The 23843-nt window shown below is 43.5% G+C and overlaps 1 protein-coding gene across 1 annotated transcript; it reads right to left on the minus strand.

The window, feature by feature from the left end:
• Positions 1-151: 151 nt before the first annotated feature.
• On the minus strand, positions 152-23637 carry Ercc6l (ERCC excision repair 6 like, spindle assembly checkpoint helicase). The gene is given in 3 exon segments (XM_059250923.1): positions 152-3897; positions 3899-4007; positions 23491-23637. Coding segments are annotated over 3 exon segments (3738 nt in total). The 5' UTR covers positions 23559-23637; the 3' UTR covers positions 152-336.
• Positions 23638-23843: the final 206 nt, after the last annotated feature.

Genomic DNA, 23843 nt, shown 5'->3' on the forward strand with positions numbered 1-23843 from the left:
TGGAAATGCTGAACGACAAGCTCTTGTTCTAACTGGAGAGTTTTTTGTGTACTTCTGCCTATCACTTCATGAAAGAAAATGAACGGAAAAGAAAACACTTGAGAAAGTCACTTTAATTTTCTGATCCGAACTGACAAGACAAGATGGCCCTTTTCAGAGTAAAAAATAACCCAATAGTTTCACAAAAACTGTAGGAAGTATCAACGAAAAATAAAAAACACTTCTAAAAGTTTGTAAAATATGCCTAAAAGGAAAAAATGAAATATTCAAGAGAAGAAATACTGAACAAAACTTTTATATTGTTTCACTTTGGACATACTAACAGCCATGAAGTCCTCAGGTACTGTTAAGTTGCTTATACAAACTTAAAGTCATGAGCATGACCTCAGGATCCGCGCTCTTTATGTCGAGCGCTTTAACCAGGCAGTCAAGAGCCTCCTGGATCTTCCCACACTCTTTCAGTTCTTTGCCACGAGCTACAAGAGTCTCGTAGTCATCAGCAGCCTCCGCTGCCGGATCCTGGGGAGGATCAACCAAAGGCTCACTGGACAACAGCTCAGGGGCACAGGCAGAGCTCTCTGGGGCCCGAGAACCAGGCTCAGACACAGAGAAGCTGCTGGGCTTGTTTCCCGAGGCCTGTGCTTCCCCAGGACCCTGTTCTGTGCACGCTGAGGCTTTGTCATCTTCGTCGTCGTCGTCACTGTTCTCTTCTTCTTCTGAATGACCTGGAGCACTCTCCTCCTCACTGCTGTTACCAAGCCTTTCTTCCATATCTTCCACGTCATCTAAAACCACATTGATCAGAGACCTCCTGGAAGCCAAAGATCTCCTAGAATTCAAGGATGTATTCACATTATCGGGGATTTTTGGTGAAAAGAACCTTCTAGGTGGATTGGTGTCATTTTGGGGAGTTGAAGCAAATTGTTTCACAGATGAGAACTGAAAGGGCGAGATGCTTAATGAACTTGTGCTGGAAATACCTTTAAAAGCATCTTCTTCATCTTCATCGTCTGAGAGGATCCTTCTAGCTTTGCTTCTGGTTTTCACACTAATCACGTCTGGTTCTTCATCACTCTTATTAGAAGAATCCAAACTAAGATTAAGGGCTGACTCTGCCCTGGAGCTGGCTGCAGGGCTTTGCAAGCTATTTTCTTTCTCAACATGTTCCAAAAACTTGCTGGAGAGATTTTGTCTAGTGTCTACAGAGTCTTCCAGGAGAAGATTGAAGTCACATGCATACTGTGGTGGTGATTCTAAAAGGTTCTCTTCCAACTCCAACTGGGCCTGGCTTGCTGGAGCACCCTGCGGTGCACCAGAGGATGCTGACAAGACATCAGATATTTCAATCGTGTGTACATCTGACTCTACGTTTTGATTTTCATTTGCTGCGGGACTGCCGTGAGATGAAAGCACACTATCCTGGAGATCGAAATTTGCCCCAAGATCAGCCTTGATGGATTGTCTAGGTAAATAATTAAAACTTCCCAGAAGGTTCTCTGGCAGGGACTCTTGCCCAGGCGACACTTGTAATGCCTTCTTTTGCACAGCTTCATTTTCAGCTGCAAAACATTGTGCAGGTCCCAGTGAAGAGTCAGTCCAAACTCCTCCTATATTTCCAGTCTCCTGGGCAGAAGTAGCTGCAGTGCCAGCATCAAATGTACTTTCACAGTGGTGCGGATCACCTTGCAGCAAAGTAACATCATATCCCTTGGAGTGATCCTGGGGCTCACTCTCTGCAGACTGGTCATAAATGCTTATATTGGCCATTTGAGAACTGAGAGCCTCTACCTGGGTAGGATTAGGGAGAATGCGTGAAGGTCGAGGCTGGGGTTTGTTCAATTCAGGACCTTTCTTCTTCTGTTGAGAAGGAATTGCAAGTGCTTTGAGCCAGGCCTCCTCATTTCCAGTTCTTTGTCTTTCCACTGTATTTTGAGATTCGGATTCAACAAGGAATTGAGCTTTCTGCACTCTCTGTTGAATGTATAGAGAGTCTTCTAGCATGGCAAGTTCTTCTTTAACAGACAGGTCACGGGTGAACATCAAATCATGGTCTGAGATTCCTGCTATGCCCAGCGAGTGTAGATAGGCAATATGCTCATCTAGTTTCTCATCAGATCTCCGCTGAGCAGCATGCAGAGATTGAAGTTGTATCTGGGTTGCAGAGTTCTGCAGATCCCCAACTGTGAAGAGCTCTCTTAACTCTTGTTTGCTAAAATAGCGGAATGGGTTCTTCTTATCCCCAGTAGTTTGTCTGATTAGTGAGTCTTTGAAAACCTGTCTTCTATATATTTTTTCCTCTACAGTCCCACAAGTGATTAGCCGATAAACCACAACATTCTCTTTTTGTCCAATTCGGTAAACTCTATCCACAGCTTGAGCATCAGTTGCAGGGTTCCAGCTAGGGTCAAAAATGACCACTCTAGTTGCTGCAGTTAACGTTAGGCCAACACCACCTACTTGAGTGGTAAGTAGAAAAACAGAGTAGTCTTTATTTTGCTGGAATAACTGAATTCTTTTTTCTCGTTCCCAGAGATGAGTAATTGTGCCATCAATTCGCAATGTCTTAAAGTGCTTATTCTTTAAGAGGCGCTCAATGATGTTGAGAATTTGTCTTGACTGAGAAAACACCAGAGTTTGATGTCCTTCATCTTGAAGTCTTTCTAGCAGGGCCATCAAGAATAACATTTTTCCAGACTCTTGCATCAGTGCATTGTCAGTTAAGTGATCAATGCTGTGCACATCTGAGGCACCTTCTTGCTCATCGTCATCCTGAGCACAGAATGTGGCAGCCTCTAGATTCAGCAAATGACAGGCTCGTGCAGACAGCAGCCTAGGGTGGTCACAGAGTTTCTTTAAGACGCTCAGCTCAGCCAGAGGTGAGCGTGTCTCCATTAGTAACTCCTTGATGTGATCTAAAGACACGAATTTCCTATAAATCTCTTCTTGTAAAGGCACAAGACGTATCCAAACAATGAAATCATTTTTCCTGGTAAGGGAAGGCATCTCACATATGGCTTCAACACCTGGATTCTTTTCACTAAGTCTGGCCTCTGGGTTGTCTGCCTTTTTCGTCTGCACTTCTTCTTTGGTCCTCCTGAGAAAATAGGGTTTTATGATTTCCATTAAGTTTTCAGATATCTTAAGTCCCAAGGCCTTTTCCCCAGGGGTAGCATCCTTCTCTCTTGCTCTAATAATAGGATTTTCATACTCCATTTTAAAAGTTTTTAATGTTCCTAACAAGGAGCCCTGGCAAGCAAAATCAAATAGGGACCAGAGCTCTTGCAAATTATTCTGGATTGGTGTTCCTGTGAGGAGGAGGCGATTACTTGCAGGAACAGCACGGGCACATATTGCTGACTTGGTAGAGGCACTTTTGATCTTATGGGCTTCATCAAGGATGACATAGTCCCATACAAATGCTTGTCCATTACAGCTTCCAAGTTGCTGCCAGTTATTGATTAGCATTTGGTAGGTAGTGATAATGACGCCATTCCTTTGTTGAATCCGTGTCAGGCTTCTAGTACGCTCACCCTTGCTGGAGCCATGAAAGGTTTTGACTCTCATTCCTGGAGTCCACTTGGCAAACTCTTTGACCCAGGTATTAATGAGATTGGTTGGCATGATCAATAGCACATGATTCACAAGTGAAGCATCAAACATACCAGACAGGAAAGCAATGATCTGAACAGTCTTTCCCAGTCCCATATCATCTGCTAAGATGCCCCCTTTCCTTCCATCCTTATATAGGCTATAGAGAAAGGCGATGCCTTCCTTCTGGTGCTCAAAGAGTTTCTCATACAGCTCTCGATAAAGCAGCAAGCCAGAGTTGCACACATCTGTGAATTCGTCGTCCTCGTCGGCTGCCAACTGCTCCAAAGCTTCCTGTAGTTTTTGGATTTCTGCTGATCACCTTTTTGGTGGGAAAAATGTCCTTTGCCAAATTGAAAAGTTTCAATGCTTCTTCCAGATCTCCATTCTTAGCTGCTTCTTTGGCTTCTTGCACATATCTATTTAAAAAAAGGAAAAGAAATATGACATGGGACTAGGGATATAGCTCAAGTGGTAAAATACTTGCTTGGCATGAAGGAGCCTCTGGGGTCAATTGCCAATATGAGCGAGGGAGGAAAACAGAAAGAAAGGAAACAGACTGAATACTCTATGAGAGCTTCAGAGTCCATTTTGAATCCAGACTGTAGTTGGGATTTTTTTTAAAAAAAGACAATTTCAAGCACCCCATGAAGTTCTTCTTAAACTCACTATATAGCCAAGGATGACCTTGAACTTCTCATCCCCCAGCCTCTAACCATCTCACGAGTGCTAGGATTATAGTCATGTGCTATGCTCAATTTATGTGTGGTGCTGTGTGTGAACTCAGGGCTTTGTGCATGCTAGGCAAGCATTTTACCAGCTGAGGTTCATCCAGCCCTGTAACTAAGTTGGGTTTCTAAAGCCCTTAATTCAGGGTGGCAGATATTAGCACAGAAAAAAAAATACACAGATGCTGGGCAGTGGTGGGGCACACCTTAATCCCAGCACTCGGGAGGCAGAGGCCAGACGGGATCTCTGTGAGTTCGAGCCAGCCTGGGCTACAGAGTGAGTTCCAGGACAGGCACCAAAACTACACAGAGAATCCTGTCTCAAAAAAACCAAAAAAAGAAAAAGAAAAAATACACACTTGTACTCTAAGCACTTCAGAGGCTGAGAGAAGAGGATCAAGAGTTCTAGGCCAGGCTGATAAGATGGCTTAATGGGGTAGAGGGGTTGCCACCAAGCGTGACCACTGAGTTTGATCCCTGGAACCCACATGGTAGAGGGAGAGAACTGACTTCCTCAGGTTTGTCCTGTGACCTGCAAACATACTGTGTCATGTGCATCTACCAACCTGTACTCAGATAGACAGACAGGCAGATAGACAGACAGAGAGATGTAAAAAAAAAAAAAGCCTTTTTAAAGTTCTAGGCCAGCCTGGGCTAGAGTTAAGACCCTGCCTCAAAACAAACAAAGAAGAAATACAGTTAGTGTTATGCCTATAATCTCAACACCTGGAAGGTAGAGACAGGACTAGGAATCAAGGTCAGTTTGAGCTACACAGCAAATCTGACGCCAACCTGAGTTACATGAGACTCTATTTCAAAAAACACAAATAAAAATGGACAACGGATTGATTATATGAATAAATGCTCAATATCAGTCATCAGGAAATGCAAATAAAAACTACAATGAGACTCCATCCTGACCCAGCAAGATAGCTCAGCCAGGGAAGGCACTTTCAGCACAAGCCTTACAACTTGTGTTCACTCTCTGGAAGCCATTACAGAAGGAAGGAAGGAAGGAAGGAAGGGAGGGAGGGAGGGAGGGAGGGAGAGAGGAAGGAAGGAAGGAAGGAAGGAAGGAAGGAAGGAAGAAAGGGAGGGAGGGAGGGAGGGAGGGAGGGAGGGAGGAAGGAAGGAAGGAAGGAAGGAAGGAAGGAAGGAAGGAAGGAAGTCCCCAGAGCTGTCCTCTGACCTCTGCATGCACACACACACACACACACACACACACACACACACACACACACAAATAAGTAAAAAATGAAAAGAAACTCCATCTCACTCAACTTAGAATAACTAAGACAAGAAAGCAAGAATTCTGGGTAGGGAGCAATGTTTATATACTGCTGGGAATGTATATGAGTATAGCCTCTATGGAAGACAAGATGGAGGTTCCTAAAAAATGAGAATAAAAACACTTTCTAGAACTGGGTGTGGTGGCACAAGCCTTTATTCCCAGCTCTCTGAAGGCAGAGGCAGGCAGATCTCTGTGAGTTCCAAGCCAGCCTGGTCTACAGAGTGAGTTCCAGGACAGCCAGGGCAACACAGAGAAACCTGTCTTGAAAACTAAAAACAAAAACAAACAAACCCCCAAAACATAAAACAAAATAAATAAAAGGTAAATAAGAACATAAAAAGATGCTCCAGGGGGCTGGAGACATGGCTCAGAGGTTAAGAGCACTGACTGCTCTTCCAGAGGTCCTGAGTTCAATTCCCAGCAACCACATGGTGGCTCACAACCATCTTTAATGAGATCTGGTGCCCTCTTCTGGCCTGCAGGGATACATGCTGTATACATAATAATAATAAATAAATCTTAAAAAAAAAAAAAGATGCTCCATGTTGGTTATGGGGAAACTTGAAGCAAAACCACAATGAGGCACCACTTTATAACCCACTAGGGCTGGAGAGGTGATGGCTAAACAGGCACGAATTTCTTTGGAGGGTAATGACAATGTCCTAAAATTAGCTAGTGAAAGGTGCACAATTATCTGAACACACCACACACTTATGGGAATATAATGAATGTCACTGAACTGGATAGTATCAATAGGCGAAATGCCCGGCATAAGCATTCGATGATGGCGATAACTCAAAAATGTCTCTGGTGGACAAAGTTTAAGCTGCTTAATCTGGTATTACAAGTCCTCTCTGACATAGCCAGCAACCTATGACCCATCTGCCTTTACTAGTCACTTCCTACCTTACACATTTTTGTTTTAGAGATAGTATATTCCTATGTAACCCTGGCTATTCTGGAACTCACTGTGTAGACTAGACCAGACTGGCCTGACCTCAAACTCAAGCAGGTCTGCCTGCTTCTGCCTCCTGAGTGCTGTGCTGGAAGACCTGCAGATCGAAGGCCTTACAAATGTTATTCCAAGCGCTTACACCCATCATGCTTCTGTGTCCTCTAAGTGCAGGCTCACACCACCGTCCTCTTCCTAGAACACTCTGCTCACTTCACCGCGCTCATCCTTTAAAGATTCTCAGAGGCAGGTCTGACACCTCACACCTGTAATTCCAGTGGAGGCAGTGCCACACCAACTCCAGTGTGAACATCGTTAGTTCAAGGCCAGCCTAAGCTTCACACAGTCTCAAAAGGCTAAACAAACAAACAAACAAACAAAACAACCCGTTCATTCTCAGGCTGGTAATATAACTCAATGGTAGAGACTAGCCTAACATTCACAACGCCTGAGGTGCAATCTCCAGTACCACAAAGAAAATAAGACAACGATTCTCAATTTTCTACAGACTTTCTTGGGAGGGGGCTTGTTAAGACACAGATCTCTGGGCTTCAACATCAGATCTTCTGACTCTGTATTGGGATGTAAGAGTTCAGAGCCATAAAAGTAGCCAGGTGATTGAGACTAATGTTTTTCACATATATTTGTATGCACAATGGAGCACTACTCAGATATTACTAAGAAGAAAGTCACCAGGCATGGTGGTGCACACCTTTAATTCTAGCATTAGGAGGCAGAGGCAGACCGATCTGTGAGTTGGAGGCCAGCCTAGTCTACACAGCAGTTCCAGGAAAGCCAGGGCTACATAAATACTGTCTCAAAAAAAGAGGAGGAGGAAGAGAAGGAAATCATGTTATTTGCAAAACAAACAAACAAACAAACAACAAACAAAACAACCAGATGGTTCTACAAATCATTTTAAATGAGTAATAGGGAGATAAATACCATCAAAGTACTGTCTACACACACACACACACACACACACACACATTAAAGTGTCATAATGAAACCACTATTTTATATAATTAATACATACCAGTAAGAAGTTTTTAAAAAGATACAGTTCAGGCCTCACTTAAGGTTTTCCTTACCCCATGTCCTGGGTAATCTGTTTGTTGTTCTGCCTCAATATTCCCAGTAAGTGTACTTAGTGTGTCTCAGTTGGGTAACTACTGCTATGATGAAACACCATGACCAAAAAAACAACTTGGGAAGGAAAGGGTTTATTCACCTTACACTTCCATATCACTGTTCACCACTGAAGGAAGTTGCGACAGAACTCAAACAGGGCAGGATCCTGGAGGCAGGAGCTGATGCAGAGGCCATGGAGGGGAGCTGCTTACTGGCTTGCTTCACCCAGCTTACTCAGCCTGCTTTCTTATAGAACCCAGGACCACCAACTCAGTGAAGATACCACCCACAGTGGGCTGGGCCCTCCTCCATGAACCATTAAGAAAATACCCTACAGGCTTGCCTACAGCCTGATCTTATAGAGGCATTTTCTTGAGGTTCCCTTCTCTCAGGGGACTAGCTTGTGTCAAGTTGATATAAAACTATCCAGCACACAGTGCATTTATATAATAACTCAATGTATTAAAATCATCACAGGGAACACAGTGGTTAAGAGACCTCTCTTGGCAGAGATCATGGGTTCAGTTCTGTCTTTAACTCCAATGTATACGGTGAATTCCAGAATTGCAAGGTCTACATGGAAAGACTCTATATCCAAAACAAAGCAAAAATGTGCAAGGTAGGAAGTGCCTGTCACAGGCTCCTGCATGCACATGGTGCATATTCACACACTCAGGCACATACTGCTGTGGAATGTTATTATTATTTTTGTTTGTTTTTTCCAACACAGAGTTTCTCTGGGTAGTTCTGGTACCTGTCCTGGAGCTCACTCTGTAGACCAGGCTGGCCTCGAACTCACAGAGATCCACCTGCCTCTGCCTCCTGAGTGCTGGGATTAAAGGTGTGCACTGCCACCACCTGGCTGGAATATTATTTTAACTAGGCAAAGATGGGTTACATTTGTTTATGCTGCAGAATATTACTTTAACTATGTAAAAGTATGTTACATTTGTTTCACTTAGCCTGCCTAAGGCACCTGATTGGTCTAGTAAAACGCTGAATAGCTAGGTAGAGAGGGACAGGCGGGGCTGATGGGCAGAGAGAATAAGCAGGAGGAGAAATCTAGGCTGGAGAGAGAGGAGGAGGAGAAATGAGGGAGAAAGAGGGGGACACGCCTAGGGCCAGAAGCCAGGCAGCCACCAGCCAGCCAGCAGTGAAAGAAAGATATACAGAAGAAAGGTAAAAAGCCCTGAGGCAAAACAGAGATAAAGAGAAACAGGTTAAGTTATAAGAGCTAGCAAGAAACAAGCCTAAGCTATGGCCGAGCTTCATTACTAGTAAGTCTCCGTGTGATGATTTGGGAGCTGGTTGGTGGCCCAAAAGAAAAAGTCTGGTACAACACACACATAAAATGTTTCAAAAGTTGCAAAGGCTGTAAAAACAGTTCAGCCAGAACAGGCTTGCCATACAAGCATGAAGACCCGAGTCTGCTCCTCAGTATCCATGCAAAAAGTGAGAGTAGTGGCCGGGCGGTGGAGGCAGAGCCAGGCGGATCTCTGTGAGTTCAAGGCCAGCCTGGGCTACAGACTAAGTTCCAGGACAGGCGCAAAGCTACACAAAGAAACCCTGTCTCAAAAAACCAAAAAAAAAGTGGGAGTAGTGGCAAGCACTTGTAATCCCAAACCTGGGTGGGGGGTGGAGACAGGAGGATCCCTGAGTCTTGCCGGCCAGTCAACCTAGCCTAATTGGTGAGTTCCAGATCAATGCGAGATCCTACCTCAAAAAGCAGGTGGATAGAGCCTGAAGAATGGCAGCTGAGGATGTACCTGACCTCCACATGATATATGCACATGCACCCTCATATACATGCACCCACACACCTATACATCTAACACTACACACACACACACACACACAGAGAGAGAGAGAGAGAGAGAGAGAGAGAGAGAGAGAGAGAGAGAGAGAGAGAAATTATCACAGACTATTAGAAGTATATAGATCAAGGGGTTAGGACTTTCAGTCTGTGTTGGTTGGTTTTTGTCAACTTGACACAAACCTGTACATATAACATATATACAAACCTATAGCATATCTAAGAGGGATTTTATTTTGAGACAAGGTCTCTCGATGTAGTCCTGGCTGGCCTAGAACTCACAGAGATATGCTTACCTCTGCCTCCCAAGTGCCGGGATTAAACCAGTCTGGTTGGAAAGAGGGAATCTTAATTGAGAATTCTTCCATAAGGTTGTCTTGTATACAAGTCTGTAGATGTAGTGTTTTAGTGAGAGGGCCCAGCCCACTGTGGGCAGTACCACCCCTGGGCAGGTGGTCCTGGCCTTAAAAAAAAAAAAAAAAAAGCAGGTTGAGCAAACCACTAGCAAGCAAGCCAGTAAACAGCACTCCTTCGTGGTCTCTGCTCCAGTTCCTGCCTTGACTTTCCTTCCTTCATGATGGGCTGTAAGCTGTGAGGTGAAATAAACCCCTTCCCTCCCAAGTTGTTTCTGTCATGATGTTTTATCCCAGCAATAGAAACTGTTGGAATTGCTTCAAAGTATGTGTGCAAATGTGTGAATCTCCTCCACCCATCTGGTGTCAGCAATGATCTATGTTGTGACAGTACAGGACAAACTGAGAACATAATCACCAGAACTTCTGTGGTTTTTTTTTTGTTTGTTTTGTTTTTTGTTTTTTCGAGACAGGGTTTCTCTGCGTAGTTTTGGAGCCTGTCCTGGATCTCACTCTGTAGACCAGTCTGGCCTCGAACTCACAGACATCCGCCTGGCTCTGCCTCCTGAGTGCTAGGATTAAAGGCATGCGCCACCGCCGCCCAGTAGAACTTCTGTTTTAACAGGGATAATTCATGGATAGTGGACTTGAACAGGTGAGTGACTGATGACAGATTGTAAGAGCCAAGTTTCTGACTGCTGGAGTAGGAGTTTACAGTAGACATGATGAGAGACAGCTACGGAGGGACAGAGCAGAGCTGGGACAATGGTACAAATCCATGTCTACTTTAATGTAGAGAGAAATATCTGGACATGTATACACATGGGTTAGTATACACATCTGCTTACTTGCTCTCTGTCATCAGAGGGTCTAGAAGCAAGGATAGTAGCAATAAGCACACTTAGTACTACACCTAGGATTCTAATATAACTCCACAATTAAAGGAACCAGCTCTCTGAAAACATGGTTGATTCTAGGACCATGGCAAGTAATAAACTATGTAAGATGAACCTGGAGTCCAAGAAAAGTAGGTTGTTTTGTGATTTAAATACACTGAGTTAAATGCACTGGTAGAGATATGTTCAGAATACTGAGGTAGAAAAAAACCCACAAAAGTGGGGCTGGAGAGATGGCTCAGAGGTTAAGAGCACTGACTGTTCTTCCAGAGGTCCTGAGTTCAGTTCAAAGCAACCACATGGTGGCTAATAACCATCCGTAATGAGATCTGGTGCCCTCTTCTGGCCTGCAGGCATACATGCAGGAAGAATACTGTATACTTAATAAACTAATCTTAAAAAAAAAAAAACCACAAAAGCTAACTTGAATGGGTGTGGTAGTGCACGGCTATAATCCCAGAATTCCAAAGGTAAAGGAGGATGATCAGAACCAGCCTGGGCTACAAGAGACCCTGTATCACAAAAACAAAAACAAAAAGCAAAAAGCCTAGCTCTGTAAAGATGTGGATATGTCAAGGTGACTCAGGAACCAACTGAACCGGATGGATCCCCATGCTTAGATAGATGTAGAACACCTTGAATTGTAGTGTATAACTCAAAAGTATGAAATAAATGTTCATGAGCCCACAGCAATAAAATTGAGTAAATAAATATGGAGACAAACCTCCCACAGAGAAGAATGTCAAATAAAGTGAACCTTCTACCCTCAATGAAATGAGGCCTAATTCCTACTCCTTAAATGTCTGCTGCCCATTATAACATGCTAACTAACATACTAACAAATGGTACAGTATGGACAAGGGTCCCTCAGAGGAAAATTAACCTTATATATTGATGAACTGGTAAACAAAATTTAAGCCAGGTGATCAAGGTCAACAGAGCTGGGTGTAATGGTACAACCTATAAGCCTTTAGGAGGCTGAAGTAGGCAGATCTGAGTTCGAAGCCAGACTGATTTACATAGTGAGCTCCAGGCCAGGCAAAGGCAAAGGCAAAAAAAAAATCAACAGAAATATGTCACACTGATAATATGGACCATTTTGTGTTGCTTAGCTTTTTCATTATTGTGACAAAATACCGGAGAAATTAACTAAGGAAGGAGGAAAGGCAGGCAGAAAACCAGATATTCACAAAATGCTACGTTTCTCCAACATATTACTTCATCATAAAGGGGGAATTCAAGTTTGCAAAGAATTAGACTATGACCAGTGAGCCCTCTGATCAATCTCAGTATTACTGAAAATTGGAAAACTTCCTTGCTTTTATTATTATTTTTTAGATACCTGTTTGTTTTCTTTTTGTTTGTTTGGTTTGGTTTTTAAGACAGGGTTTCTCGGGGCTGGAGAGATGCCTCAGTGGTTAAGAGCACTGACTGCTCTTCCAAAGGACCTAGGTTCAATTCCCAGCACCCACATGGCAGCTCACAGCTGTCTGTAACTCTCCAGTTCCAGGGGACCCTCACACAGACATACAGGCAAAACACCAATGCACATAAAATAAAAATACATAAATTATTAAAAAAAAGACAGGGTTTCTCTGTGTAGCCCTGGCTGTCCTGGAACTCGCTTTGTAGATCAAGTTAGACTCGAACTCACAGAGATCCACCTGCCTCTACCTCCTAAGTGCTGAGATTAAAGGCATGTGTCACCATCGCCCAGCAACTTGTTTGTTTTCTAATGAGAAAAAGAAAGAAAAGTTGTAGCTTTGGGTGGTAGGGATGTGGGGAGATTCTAGGAGGACTTGGGAGAAGAGAAATGGTAACCAGAATATACTGTATGAAAAAAATCTATTTTCAATTTAAAAAAAAATTTAAAAAGAAATTAAAAAGCCAGGGTCTTTCTAGGTAGCCCAGACTAGCCTCTACCTCCCACACCAGCTTTAAAGGTATTTTTTGGCTGGGCAGTGGTGGTGTACGCCTTTAATTCCAGCACCCAGGAGGCAGAGGCAGATGGATCTATGAGTTTGATGCCAGCCTGGTCTACAGAGTTCATTCCAGGGGAGCCAGGGCTACACAGAGAGACCCTGTCTGGGAAAAATAAAAAACAAAACAAAAGTACTTCTTGTCTGTTTGTTTTCTAGCAACAACAAAAGTTAGACCAAAGTCCTTATACCAGAGCCTCAACTAGACACATGAAAAGTCTACCCATAGTAACAGGACACAAGGCAGTAAATAGAGTGGGAACAACATCAGGACATGAGTTGACAGGGAGAAGCTTGTGGACAGTCTCTTCTGACTGCTTCCATCAATCCAGTGGGTCAGAGATGAGGGGGGTATTGAGGCTTTGAAAAGCAGAATGATAAGAAACATCTATCTAGTAGAACAGATGACTGCCAAGTAATATTACGAGCCTGTTTGACAATAATTATGGATGATCCTGCATATCTATGGTTTATATATCCACAGATTCAACTAACAGTGGACTGGAAATATATGGAAGGCTGAAGAAATGGTTCAGTGGTTAAGAGCGTGTACTGCTCTTGTATAGGACCAAGCTATGATTCCCAGCACCCATATCAGAAAGCTACGACAGCCCATAACCCAGGCAAACACAATGCATTTTTCTGTTCTCTGAGGTCACCTGCACTCACATACACATCTACACATATATACAGACATACAAATAATTAAGAAATAAAATAATGCATACTTTTTTCCTTATCATTATTCCCTAAACAGAATAGCTTAATTACTACATACATAGATTTACATTGTATCAGGCATTGTAAGTAATCTGGAGATGATTTAAACTAGGACACAGATATGATACCATTTTAAATGAGAGACTGAGTACCTGCAGCTTTTTGTATTCAAGGGAAATCTAGAACTGATCTCTAAGGACACAAAGAGAGGGACTATATTATCTTTAAAAAAATGTTTATCTTATTTTGCCGGGCGGTGGTGGCGCACGTCTTTAATCCCAGCACTCGGGAGGCAGAGCCAGGCGGATCTCTGTGAGTTCGAGGCCAGCCTGGACTACCAAGTGAGTTCCAGGAAAGGCGCAAAGCTACACAGAGAAACCCTGTCTCGAAAAACCAAAAAAAAAAAAAAATGTTTATCTTATTTTGTGTTTTTTAAAATTTATTTATTTATTATGTATACAGTGTTCTGTCTGCATGTGTCCCTGAAGGCCAGAAGAGGGCACCAGATCGTGAGCCACCATGTGGTTGCTGGGAATTGAACTCAGTACCTCTGGAAGAGCAGCCAGTGCTCTTAGCCACTGAGCCATCTCTCCAACCCCTCACTTTGTGTTTTGCCTGCATGTATGTCTGTGCACCATGTGCACATAGTGCCTATGGGTCCCCTGGAACTGGCGTTTCAGATGGTTGTAAGCTGCCATGTAGGTGCTGGGATTCAGACCTCTTAAGCGCTGAGCCATCTTTCCAACCCTGTATTATCATTTTTGAAATAGGGGTCTCATTCTATGGCTTAAGCTTGACTGGAACTATGTTGCTCAGGCTGATCTCAAACTTAATGCAACTGCCACAACCTCCTGAGCATTGGGATTATAGGCACAGGCTACCATATAGGCACGTATTATCTTTCCTGTTAGTTTTAAGATATGGTTTCACCATGTAACTTTAGCTGGCCTGGAACTCACTATGTAGATCAGGCTGGGCATGAACTCCCAGTAAGCCTCTTGCTTCTGCCTCCAAGTGCTAGGATTCCAGGTGGGTATCACCATGCTCATTGCCACATATTACCTTCTATCCTATGGTTCTGTAGAAGTCTACCACAGGTTTCACTGGGCTAAAATTCAAGGTGTCAGTAGGACTGCATTCCTTTCTGGAGGGTCTAGGAAGAATCTTTTCTTTCCAGCTTCTAGGTCTGCTCGAATTTCTTAGATCACAGCTACTTCCATCTCATAAGCCAGCAAAAATCTGTTGAGTCCTCCTTACACAGTATCACTTGGATCTCCTACCTTTCTCCACCACTTTTAAGGACGCTTGCAATTATCTGGAGGAAATCTCTATATTTTAGAGCCAACTGATTGGTGACCTTGATTCTACCATGGCCCTTAACACTTTCTTTTTCTTTTTCTTTTTTTTTTTTTTTTTTTTGGTTTTTCGAGACAGGGTTTCTCTGTGTAGCTTTGCACCTTTTCCTGGAACTCACTTGGTAGCCCAGGCTGGCCTCGAACTCACAGAGATCCGCCTGGCTCTGCCTCCCAAGTGCTGGGATCAAAGGTGTGCGCCACCACCGCCCGGCTACACTTTCTTACCCATATAAGGTAATATCCACGTGAAGGTTGTAGTCTTGCCAAGAGGATAAAAATACAGGGGGTCAGGGAAGAGAAATTTACAATTATATGCAAGGAAGTTTCTATATTACTGACTCTGAACTTCAGGCTATGTAAAGAGAAAAAATGAGAGCCCAAACTGAGTAAGGGAGAGTGAAAAGACCTCATGAGAGGACTGTAGAGCCCAGTGATGCAGTGATGTCAAATGGTTATTCACACTGGCATCCTACACTAAGTAAGGCAGGGGAGAGTGGAATGCTTAAAATTCAGATAAGGAAAGTATAATTAAAAAGTGAGTCATTGTCCAGGTGGTGGTGGTACACACTTTTAATCCCAGCACTCGGGAGGCAGAGGCAGGTGGATTTCTGTGAGTTTGAGACCAGCCTGGTCTACAGAGTGAGTTCCAGGACAGCCAGAGCTGTTACACAGAGAAACCTTGTCTTGAAAAAAAAAAGTGAGTCTAGCCAAGCATAGTGGTACACACCTATAATCCCAGCACTTGGGAGGTAGAGACAGTAAGACCAGAAATTCAATCAGAGGCCAGTCTGGGCTATGTGAGACCTTGTCTCAAAAATAAACAACAAAATGTGATTCTAGCCAAGTCTAGTGGTACATATCCATAATCTCAGCACTAGAAAAGCTAAGGCATGAGGATGACAAGTTTTAAGGGCTACCTGGATACCTGAGTTCAAGGCCAGCCTGAGTATCTTAATGAGGCTCTACTTCAAAAATTTTTAAAGTGAAAAGAATAGAGCACTTGCCTAGCAAGCATGAGGCCGTGTGTGTGTGTGTGTGTGTGTGTGTGTGTGTGTGTGTGTGTGTGTGATATTCCATTAATGAAGTGTGGCTGCAATTAATATGGTTAATTTAACTTAATTGAATTTAGAAATGCTTAAGAAGTTGGTAAAAGTCGGGCAGTGGTGGCACACACCTTCAATCCCAGCACTCGGGAGGCAGAGCCAGGTGGATCTCTGTGAGTTCAAGGCCAGCCTGGGCTACAGAGCGAGATTCAGGACAAGCACCAAAACTACAGAGACCCTGTCTCAAAAAACCAAAAAACAAAAACAAAAACAAAACAACAACAACAAAAAAAAACCAGAAAAAGCAGTGAGTAAAACACAACTCTGGGCTTGTAAAGAACAGTTCCTGGAGCAGTACAATCCTGAGTGCTCTGACATAATGAATGGACTGATGCCCTAGTGGATTCATACTATGATAATATTATTGGGAAACAGCTTCCTTAGAGGAAGAGGATCACTGGAGGTATGTCTTTGGGGACATGTTACTGCTCTGCTTTGTCACACTCTTCCTGTTATGATGGATTGAAACTTATGGAATTGTGAACAAAAATAAATCCTCCCGGCCAGGCAAGGGGGCACACACCTATAATTAGCTCTTGGGAGTTCTAGGCCAGCTTCAGCTACACAGTGCTACATGAGACTCCATCTAAATAAATCATAAAATCCTTCTTCTCTTAAATGGTTTCTGCCAGCCATTTGTCATAGCAATGAGAAAGTTTAACACACTGCTGACTCTTCAGTTCCACCCCCGCCTCTCTGTCTGCTTACATTGGGCAAGCAGAAAACAAACCTTCCTTTGGCACCAGAAGGAATTTCAAACCATGCCATGTCTCAGTGCCTACACAGGGACCTTCACCTTAGTACCACCCCAGCCAGGATAAAATCCCCAAATATATGTCCTTTCCCTGTTTTCTCAAGTCACTTTCAAATCAGAGTTAGAAATCTGTTCTTTCTCCAGAAAGCCCCTTATGTATCTAATATACTTTTTATATCATCTTGGTTGGGTGTGTGGCACCAGAAGTCTTGGTATGTGAACCAAATTTGAGTGGGGGTCCATTTCAGTGTATTCCTGTTGCTATAACAAAATGCTTGAGGCTGGATAATTCATAAAGGTTTATTTCTGGCTCATAGTTCTGGAAATCCAAGAACATGGTACTAGTACTTGTTCAGCTTCTGGTGAATACTACATGATGCTCTATGCATGGCAGAAAAGTAGAAGGGGAAACAGGATGCAAAAGAAAGACAAGGGAAAAAAAACAAACAAAAGGAAAGACAGACAAGGGACAAAAGGAATCGTTATGGTTTGAATAAGAAATGTATTCGTATCTTAAAAACTCATGTATGGGAGCTAGAGAGATGACTCAGTGGGTAAGAGCACTTGCTGCACAACTCTAAGGACTCACCAGCATACACATCAAAGGCTGGGTTTGACTATGTGCACGCCTGTAACTGCAGTGCTGTTGGGAACAAAGCACAAGGACTGCCTGGGCTTGCTAGCCACCACCCTAGCTCTGCTTTCAGTAAGGATCCTATGTCAAAGAAATAGAATGGAGAGTGACAGAGTGCATACACAGTGTCCTTCTTTGGCCTCTATACATCTGCACACAGATGCAGGCATCTGCACACATCCATGCACGTGCGTTACACTCACAACTATCCCCGCCCCCAACTAAAACCTCAGGCCAGCAAGATGGCTCAGAGGGTAAGGTACCTGACACCAAATCTGATAGCTAGAGTTCAACTTCCAGAAGCCACATCGTGGAAGGACAGAATCAACTCACAAAAGTTGCTCTCTGACTTCCACAAGTGTGTGTAAAGATGCACACATGCACAGAAAAAAATAAAAAAACAACAACCCTAATTATTAAAAAAGAAAGAAAAACTGCACCGAAGGCCTAGTAACAGTGTAATGTTCAAAGATGGGGCTTTTGAGCCCCAAACTGGATCCTGATGACTCTAATCTAATCAAAGGATTGATCGATCCCTTGATGAAATCAGTATCTGATAGCATCATTGGGAGTGTGTGGAACCTAGAAGATGGGGCCCAGGTGGAGGAAGCATGAGACTGCACACAGGAGAAGTACACATTGTCCCAGGTCACTCCCCTCCCCTTCTGCTTTTCTCTGCTATGCTACTCCCTCATGAAGCTTCTGCCTTACCCAAGGCAGGCCTAAAAGCAATGCAGCCAGCCAAGTATGTACCAAAACCTCTAAAATCATTAGCATAAATAAATCTTTGTTGTTGTTTGGTTTTGGAGACAGGAAGACAGTGTGTGACTGTCTTGGAATTCACTCTGTAAACTAGGCTGGCAACAAATTCACAGAGATCCACCTGCCTCTGCCTCCCAAGTGATTAAAGGTATGTGCTGCCGCCGCCACCGCCCCGGGAGCCTAAATAAATCTTAAACTGTTTTTTTCCCAGGTATTCTGTTATAGCAACAGAAAGTGACTAACACTGAAGCAAACTTGCTCTGAGAGTTAATCCCTTCATCAGAGGCCCAGAGCCCCAGGCCACTATTTCTCAAGACCATTACTTTGGCAATTAAATCTCCACATGAGTTTCGGTGGGATCAAGCCATAGTCAAACCACAGCAGGATCCATCCATGTCTCTCCAAGGTGGTCAATACAGGAGGTGCTGTGGTAACTGGTAGTACAAGGCATATGGTACAACTATGACGTTAACTAGTAGTGCAAGGCATAGGGTACAACTATGACGTTAACTGGCGTAAAGGAAAAGGATAAGAGAACCTCAAAAAAGGAATTCAAGAAACTGAAAGGACAGAGTACTGGTAAGATAATCTGCACGAACACTGAAACTGAAAAGAATGTACTATTCCTTCATGCTATACACTATTTCTTTAACAGCTCCATGGTATACCAGTGTACAGATATGGATGCACTATTATATATTTCACAATTTTCCTATCAACGGGTATGTAGATTGGGCTGAGGATGTAGCTCAATGAGAAAGCACTTGTCTAACATATGTAAAGCATAAAGCCCCAGGTTCAACCTTCAGCATAACCAAAAAAGGATGGAGATTGCTGTTTCCTTTTCAAAATTGCTATCATTAACAATATATACAATAAAGCATGCACATGTATTTTTATACACACACACACACACACCTTAGCCCACTCATATTTGTGAAAATAAATAACTTAAACATGGCATAGTAGCACATGTCTATAATCCTTGTATTTAGAAGGCTGAGGTTTAAGGATCTCTAGTTTCAGGGGCAGCCTAGGCTACACCGAGAGACTCTAAAAACCCAAGAGTTGTCCTCTGATCTCCACACTCATGCCACCACTCACAAATAATGTACACACAGACACTAATACATTTTTATAGAAAAAACTTTACCTGGATGGAGAGATTGCTTAATGATTGAGAGCACTTGCTGCTCTTGCAGAGGACCTGGATTTGTTCATATACATAAAAAAAAAATTGTAAATTTAGCTGTGTGGTGGTGGTGCATGCCTTTAATTCTAGCACTCGGGAGGCAGAAGCAGGATCTCTATGAGTTCGAGGCCAGCCTGGTCTACAGAGTGAGTTCCAGGACAGCCAGGGCTACACAGAGAAACTCTGTCTCAAAAAATTAAAAAAAAGAAAAAAGAAAAAAATGTAAACTAGCAGGACAGTTGGTAGTGCATGCCTTTAATCCCAGCACTTGGGAAGCAGAGCCAGGTGGATCTCCGTGAGTTTGAGGCCAGCCTGGTCTACACAGCTAGTTCTAGGACAGTCAAGGCTACAAAAAGAAATCCTATCTTGAAAAACCAAAAAAAAAAAAAAAATTGAACTTACTATTAATAAATCCAAACTATACCTCTTTTATAAGTGAAATTCTGGTGTTGCTATACCTGGAATATTGTATATATTTTATTTATATTTTAAGAACAATAAATATTTTTATTTATTAAAAACTTGTGGCAGGCGGTGGTGATGCACACCTTTAATCCCAGCACTCAGGAGGCAAAGCCAGGTAAGTAGACCTTTGAGTTCGAGCCAGCCTGGTCTACAGATTGAGTTCTAGGACAGCCAAAGCCACACAGGGAAACCCTGTCTCGAAAAACAAAAAAGCAAAACTTGAAAAGCATGCATTCATTCATTTCTCTCTGTTCTTGACTGTGAATATAATGTGACTTTCCCACAGTAATGGTTTGTAACCTGGAAGTATAAGCTAAAATAAACCCTTTCTGTCCTAAAAACGAAACACAACTTGAATACTTGCTGGATCTGCTGGCACACACCTGTAATCCCAGAACTCTCCGGAATTCAGGACATAGTGCAGTAAGATCATCCAGGAATTTATGGCTAGCCTGGTCTAGATAACGAGACCCTGTCTCAAAAACACACACAAAAATGAACATTGTAAATTGTTTTGCTCCTAAGATTTTATACTACTTTAAACTTTTGATTGTGAATTTACAAGTACTAGATGAAGCCTCGGCCTCCTGAGTGCTGGCATTAAAGACATGATGCACCACCATGCCCGGCAAAAAGCCCTTTCCTAGCTTTGCTGATACCTGCAGAAAGAAGGGCTTCCTTGCACTCAATGGCAGTGAGTATCCAGTGGCCCCTGTAAGGACTGGTTGCTCTAGACTGACAAAGCTATTGGTATTCCTTTAGGAAACCAGGCTATTTTATGAGTTAAATAAATAAGGGCAAAAAGTAAAATCTTCTGTGCATCAAATAACACAGTAAGAAAGCACCTTCCACAATAAACTGTTTTACAGAGAGAAAAGGCAGGCTGGTAAGATGGCTCTGGTGCATAAAAGTGCTTGCAGCCCTGTGTGAGGACTTGAGTTCAACCCCCGGAACCGACTTAGCAGGAGAATTTGCTCCTGTAGATTGTTCTCTGGCCTCCACATTCACTCCATGGCATTCAAGTATACTCCCTGACATAGTAAATGTAATTTAAAAAGTTCAAGTGGGGCCAGCAAGATAGCTCTGTGTGCAAAGGCAATACTATCAAACCTGATGACCTGAGTCCAATCCCAGGGACCACCACTGTAGAAGGAGAAAACCAACTTGAGCAAGTTATCCTCTGACCTCTGCATGTACCATTGTGTGTGTGTGTGTGTGTGTGTGTGTGTGTGTGTGTGTGTGTGTGTGCAAACAATACCCTGGGTGTGGGGAAGACAAAATTTAAAGAGCTAAAGGTCAACTTATATAATTGGGGGAAATATCTGCAAATCTGACGAGTTGATGTTCAGATACCTAGTTTGCCCTTTCTGATGATGGAGCATCAAGAAACTTCAACACACTGACAAAGCCAAAACTCCCTACAGAGAGTGTGTTTTCCTAAAGGCATTTCAAAGGCGAATGTTAAAAACAACAAACAAACTGTGTTTATTTAAGGCCGGAAGTTTGTAACCTTGAGTTTCCCTGAATTAGCACTGGTCTCAGGCCTAAATCTAAACAATGAACCTCATAAAACCTTTCACTTGCAAAAGAACATTCTTTAAGAAAAACAAGTAGGCCAGCAGGTGGTGGCCCACGCCTGTAATCCCAGCACTCGGGAGGCAGAGGCAGGTGGATCTCTGTGAGTTGGAGGCCAGCCTGGTCTACAGAGCTAGTCCAGGACAGGCTCCAAAGCTACAGAGAAACCCTGTCTCGAAAAACCAAAACCAAAAAAAAAGAAAAAAAGAAAAAAGAAAAACAAGTAAACCAGCTCATATATTCTTACTTAATTACATTTTAAGCTTGATTTAATCAAACCCTGTTGTAAACTACATCCTTTGAGATACCTGACTTGGAAAGCCACAGGCTTTCATATAGAGACAGCCATTGTGAAGACACAGGAGAGCCAACTCTCTTGTGAAGCATACCCCCACGTACTGTCCTTTTCTTACTTGACTCCAGCTCTAAATATTCATAGACTCACTAACTTGGCTTCACTCCGGTTTGTCTTGAAGTTGTTTTTCTACATTTTTACCTCAGAGGAGGTCCCTGGAGGGAGAACTCCTCAGAATACCGGTAGCTTTGTCCACCGCCGGCACCCAACTTTAATTCAGTGGGACCTGGGGTTACACACCTGGAATACCATCACTCTGGAGGCTGAGAGAAAAGGATGAGAGTTCAAGAGCAGCCTGGGCTACACACAGTAAAAACCTGCCTCAAAAAAAAAAATCTACACGTTAACCACATACACCTATATGTTGGAAAGATGACTGTGGTTAAGAGCACTGGCTGCTCTTCCAGAGGACCTGGGCTTAATTCCCAGCACAACCATCTGTAAGTCAGTCCAGTCCGGGGGAAGGGGAGGGGTGCCCTACACCCCACTGTAGTTGTGATTTTCTTCCCTTTACTGATGTGGGGGGGAGAAGTTGCCATGGCAGGCTTAGAGGCCCAGACACAGCTTCTGTGACAGGCTTACTGGCAGGCAACACCCAGACCCAGGAAAAGCCATAAGCTAACCCAGGGATGAGCCAGCATCTAAGGGGAAGTACCAGACATCCCCAAACGTTTCAACTCTTAGATTAAATAAGACCACCAGATGTCCCTGAGCCTAGCACACCCCTATTTCCCTTTTACAGATACCCCTAGACAAATGTCAGCCAATCAGGGTCTTGAACCCTAGAAATCCTCTCACCCCAACCTCTGCTATGATAAAAACCCTACCCTGCCTGAGCTCAGGGCTCTCTGCTCTCACTGCTGTGTTGGACAGAGTCCAAGCTCTGAGCTTGAACATAAAGGCTCCTTGCTTTTATATAAGGGATTCGGTCTCCGTGGCGGCCTTTTGGGGGTCCCCGCTATCCAGGCATAACAATGAGTGGTTTTGAGCATCCTTTCATGCATTTGTTTGCCACTATTAGCGTGTTTTTAAGAAAAAACATTAGTATGTTTTTAAGAAAAAGCCCTTTGCTTATGTTTTATGTAGATTCTTTAAAATTAATTTTATGGGCATGGGTGTTTTGCCTGCATGTATGTCTGTACACCACATGGGTACAGTGACTGTGGAAGCCAGAAGAGAGCACAGGATCCTGTAGGATTGGAGTTACAAAAGGTTGTGAGCCACTATATGGATGCTAGAAATTGAACCCGAGTCCTCTGGAAAAGCAGTTAGTGCTCTTAACCTCTGAGTCATCTCTCCAGCCCTGTACTACAATTTTTAATAGTTAAATATTCCCCTCCACATTACCAAGCTCCGACTCAGCCATCTGGTGAAAGCATATTCAGTCACACAGCTTAACGGTTCCTGTTCTGGATGATGCCTTTCCCTCGCTCACCGACCATTATAATTGGCCATTCTTTTCTTTAATGTCAACGCTCTGGTCAGGAAATGAAGCATTTTACAGCCTCTATCAAACACTACATAGCATTTCTGTTTCAGATCCCATTTACTAACAACTTGGGGACCATTTTCCCTCTTTTCCGCCCAGGTCTGACGGCTGGCAGGTTAGAAAGACTCAAGGACTTCATCAGTTAGTTGAAATTCGGGCTCTTAAACAGTTCACACTGGATAGTTATTTGACTAATATGGCAGGGCGGGGGGTGGGGTGAGGGGTGGGAAGACGCTCCCCAGGTTAGAAATCTGGTCAAATCCACAAGCGGTTCCTAGGGGGGCGTGGGAGCCATTCCACCCCCAACCCCAGGCCAGGAACGGGAAGCTAGTCCCGCCTGGATGCCCAAGCATACCTCAGATAACTCGCAGCCAGCTGTGGGCTCAAAGCCTCCACTTCCGCTGAACCTTGAGAAGCCTCCATGATCAAGGGAAATGGATTCGCAGTAAAGCCACGCTTGAATTTCGCTCGCTCCCGCCTTACACAAGCTCGGCGCACGAACCAGACTGGTAGAACCAACCGTCCGCCTTTAGGCTGGCCAATCCGGGATCCGGTGCTTCAGCGCTCTTTCCGGAGCCCCGCCCAGGAAGGTCTTGCGCCTGCGCCCTTGCGCACTGCCGCTAGCTGGCTAGTTTAGCTAGTTTGGCGTTGCATATTGGGCTACGTCTTCACGTGACCGCTGGTGTTTTCTTTCCCTTCCAAACTGTG

Source organism: Peromyscus eremicus, chromosome X, assembly GCF_949786415.1.
Source record: "Peromyscus eremicus chromosome X, PerEre_H2_v1, whole genome shotgun sequence".
Classification (NCBI taxonomy): Eukaryota; Metazoa; Chordata; class Mammalia; order Rodentia; family Cricetidae; genus Peromyscus; species Peromyscus eremicus.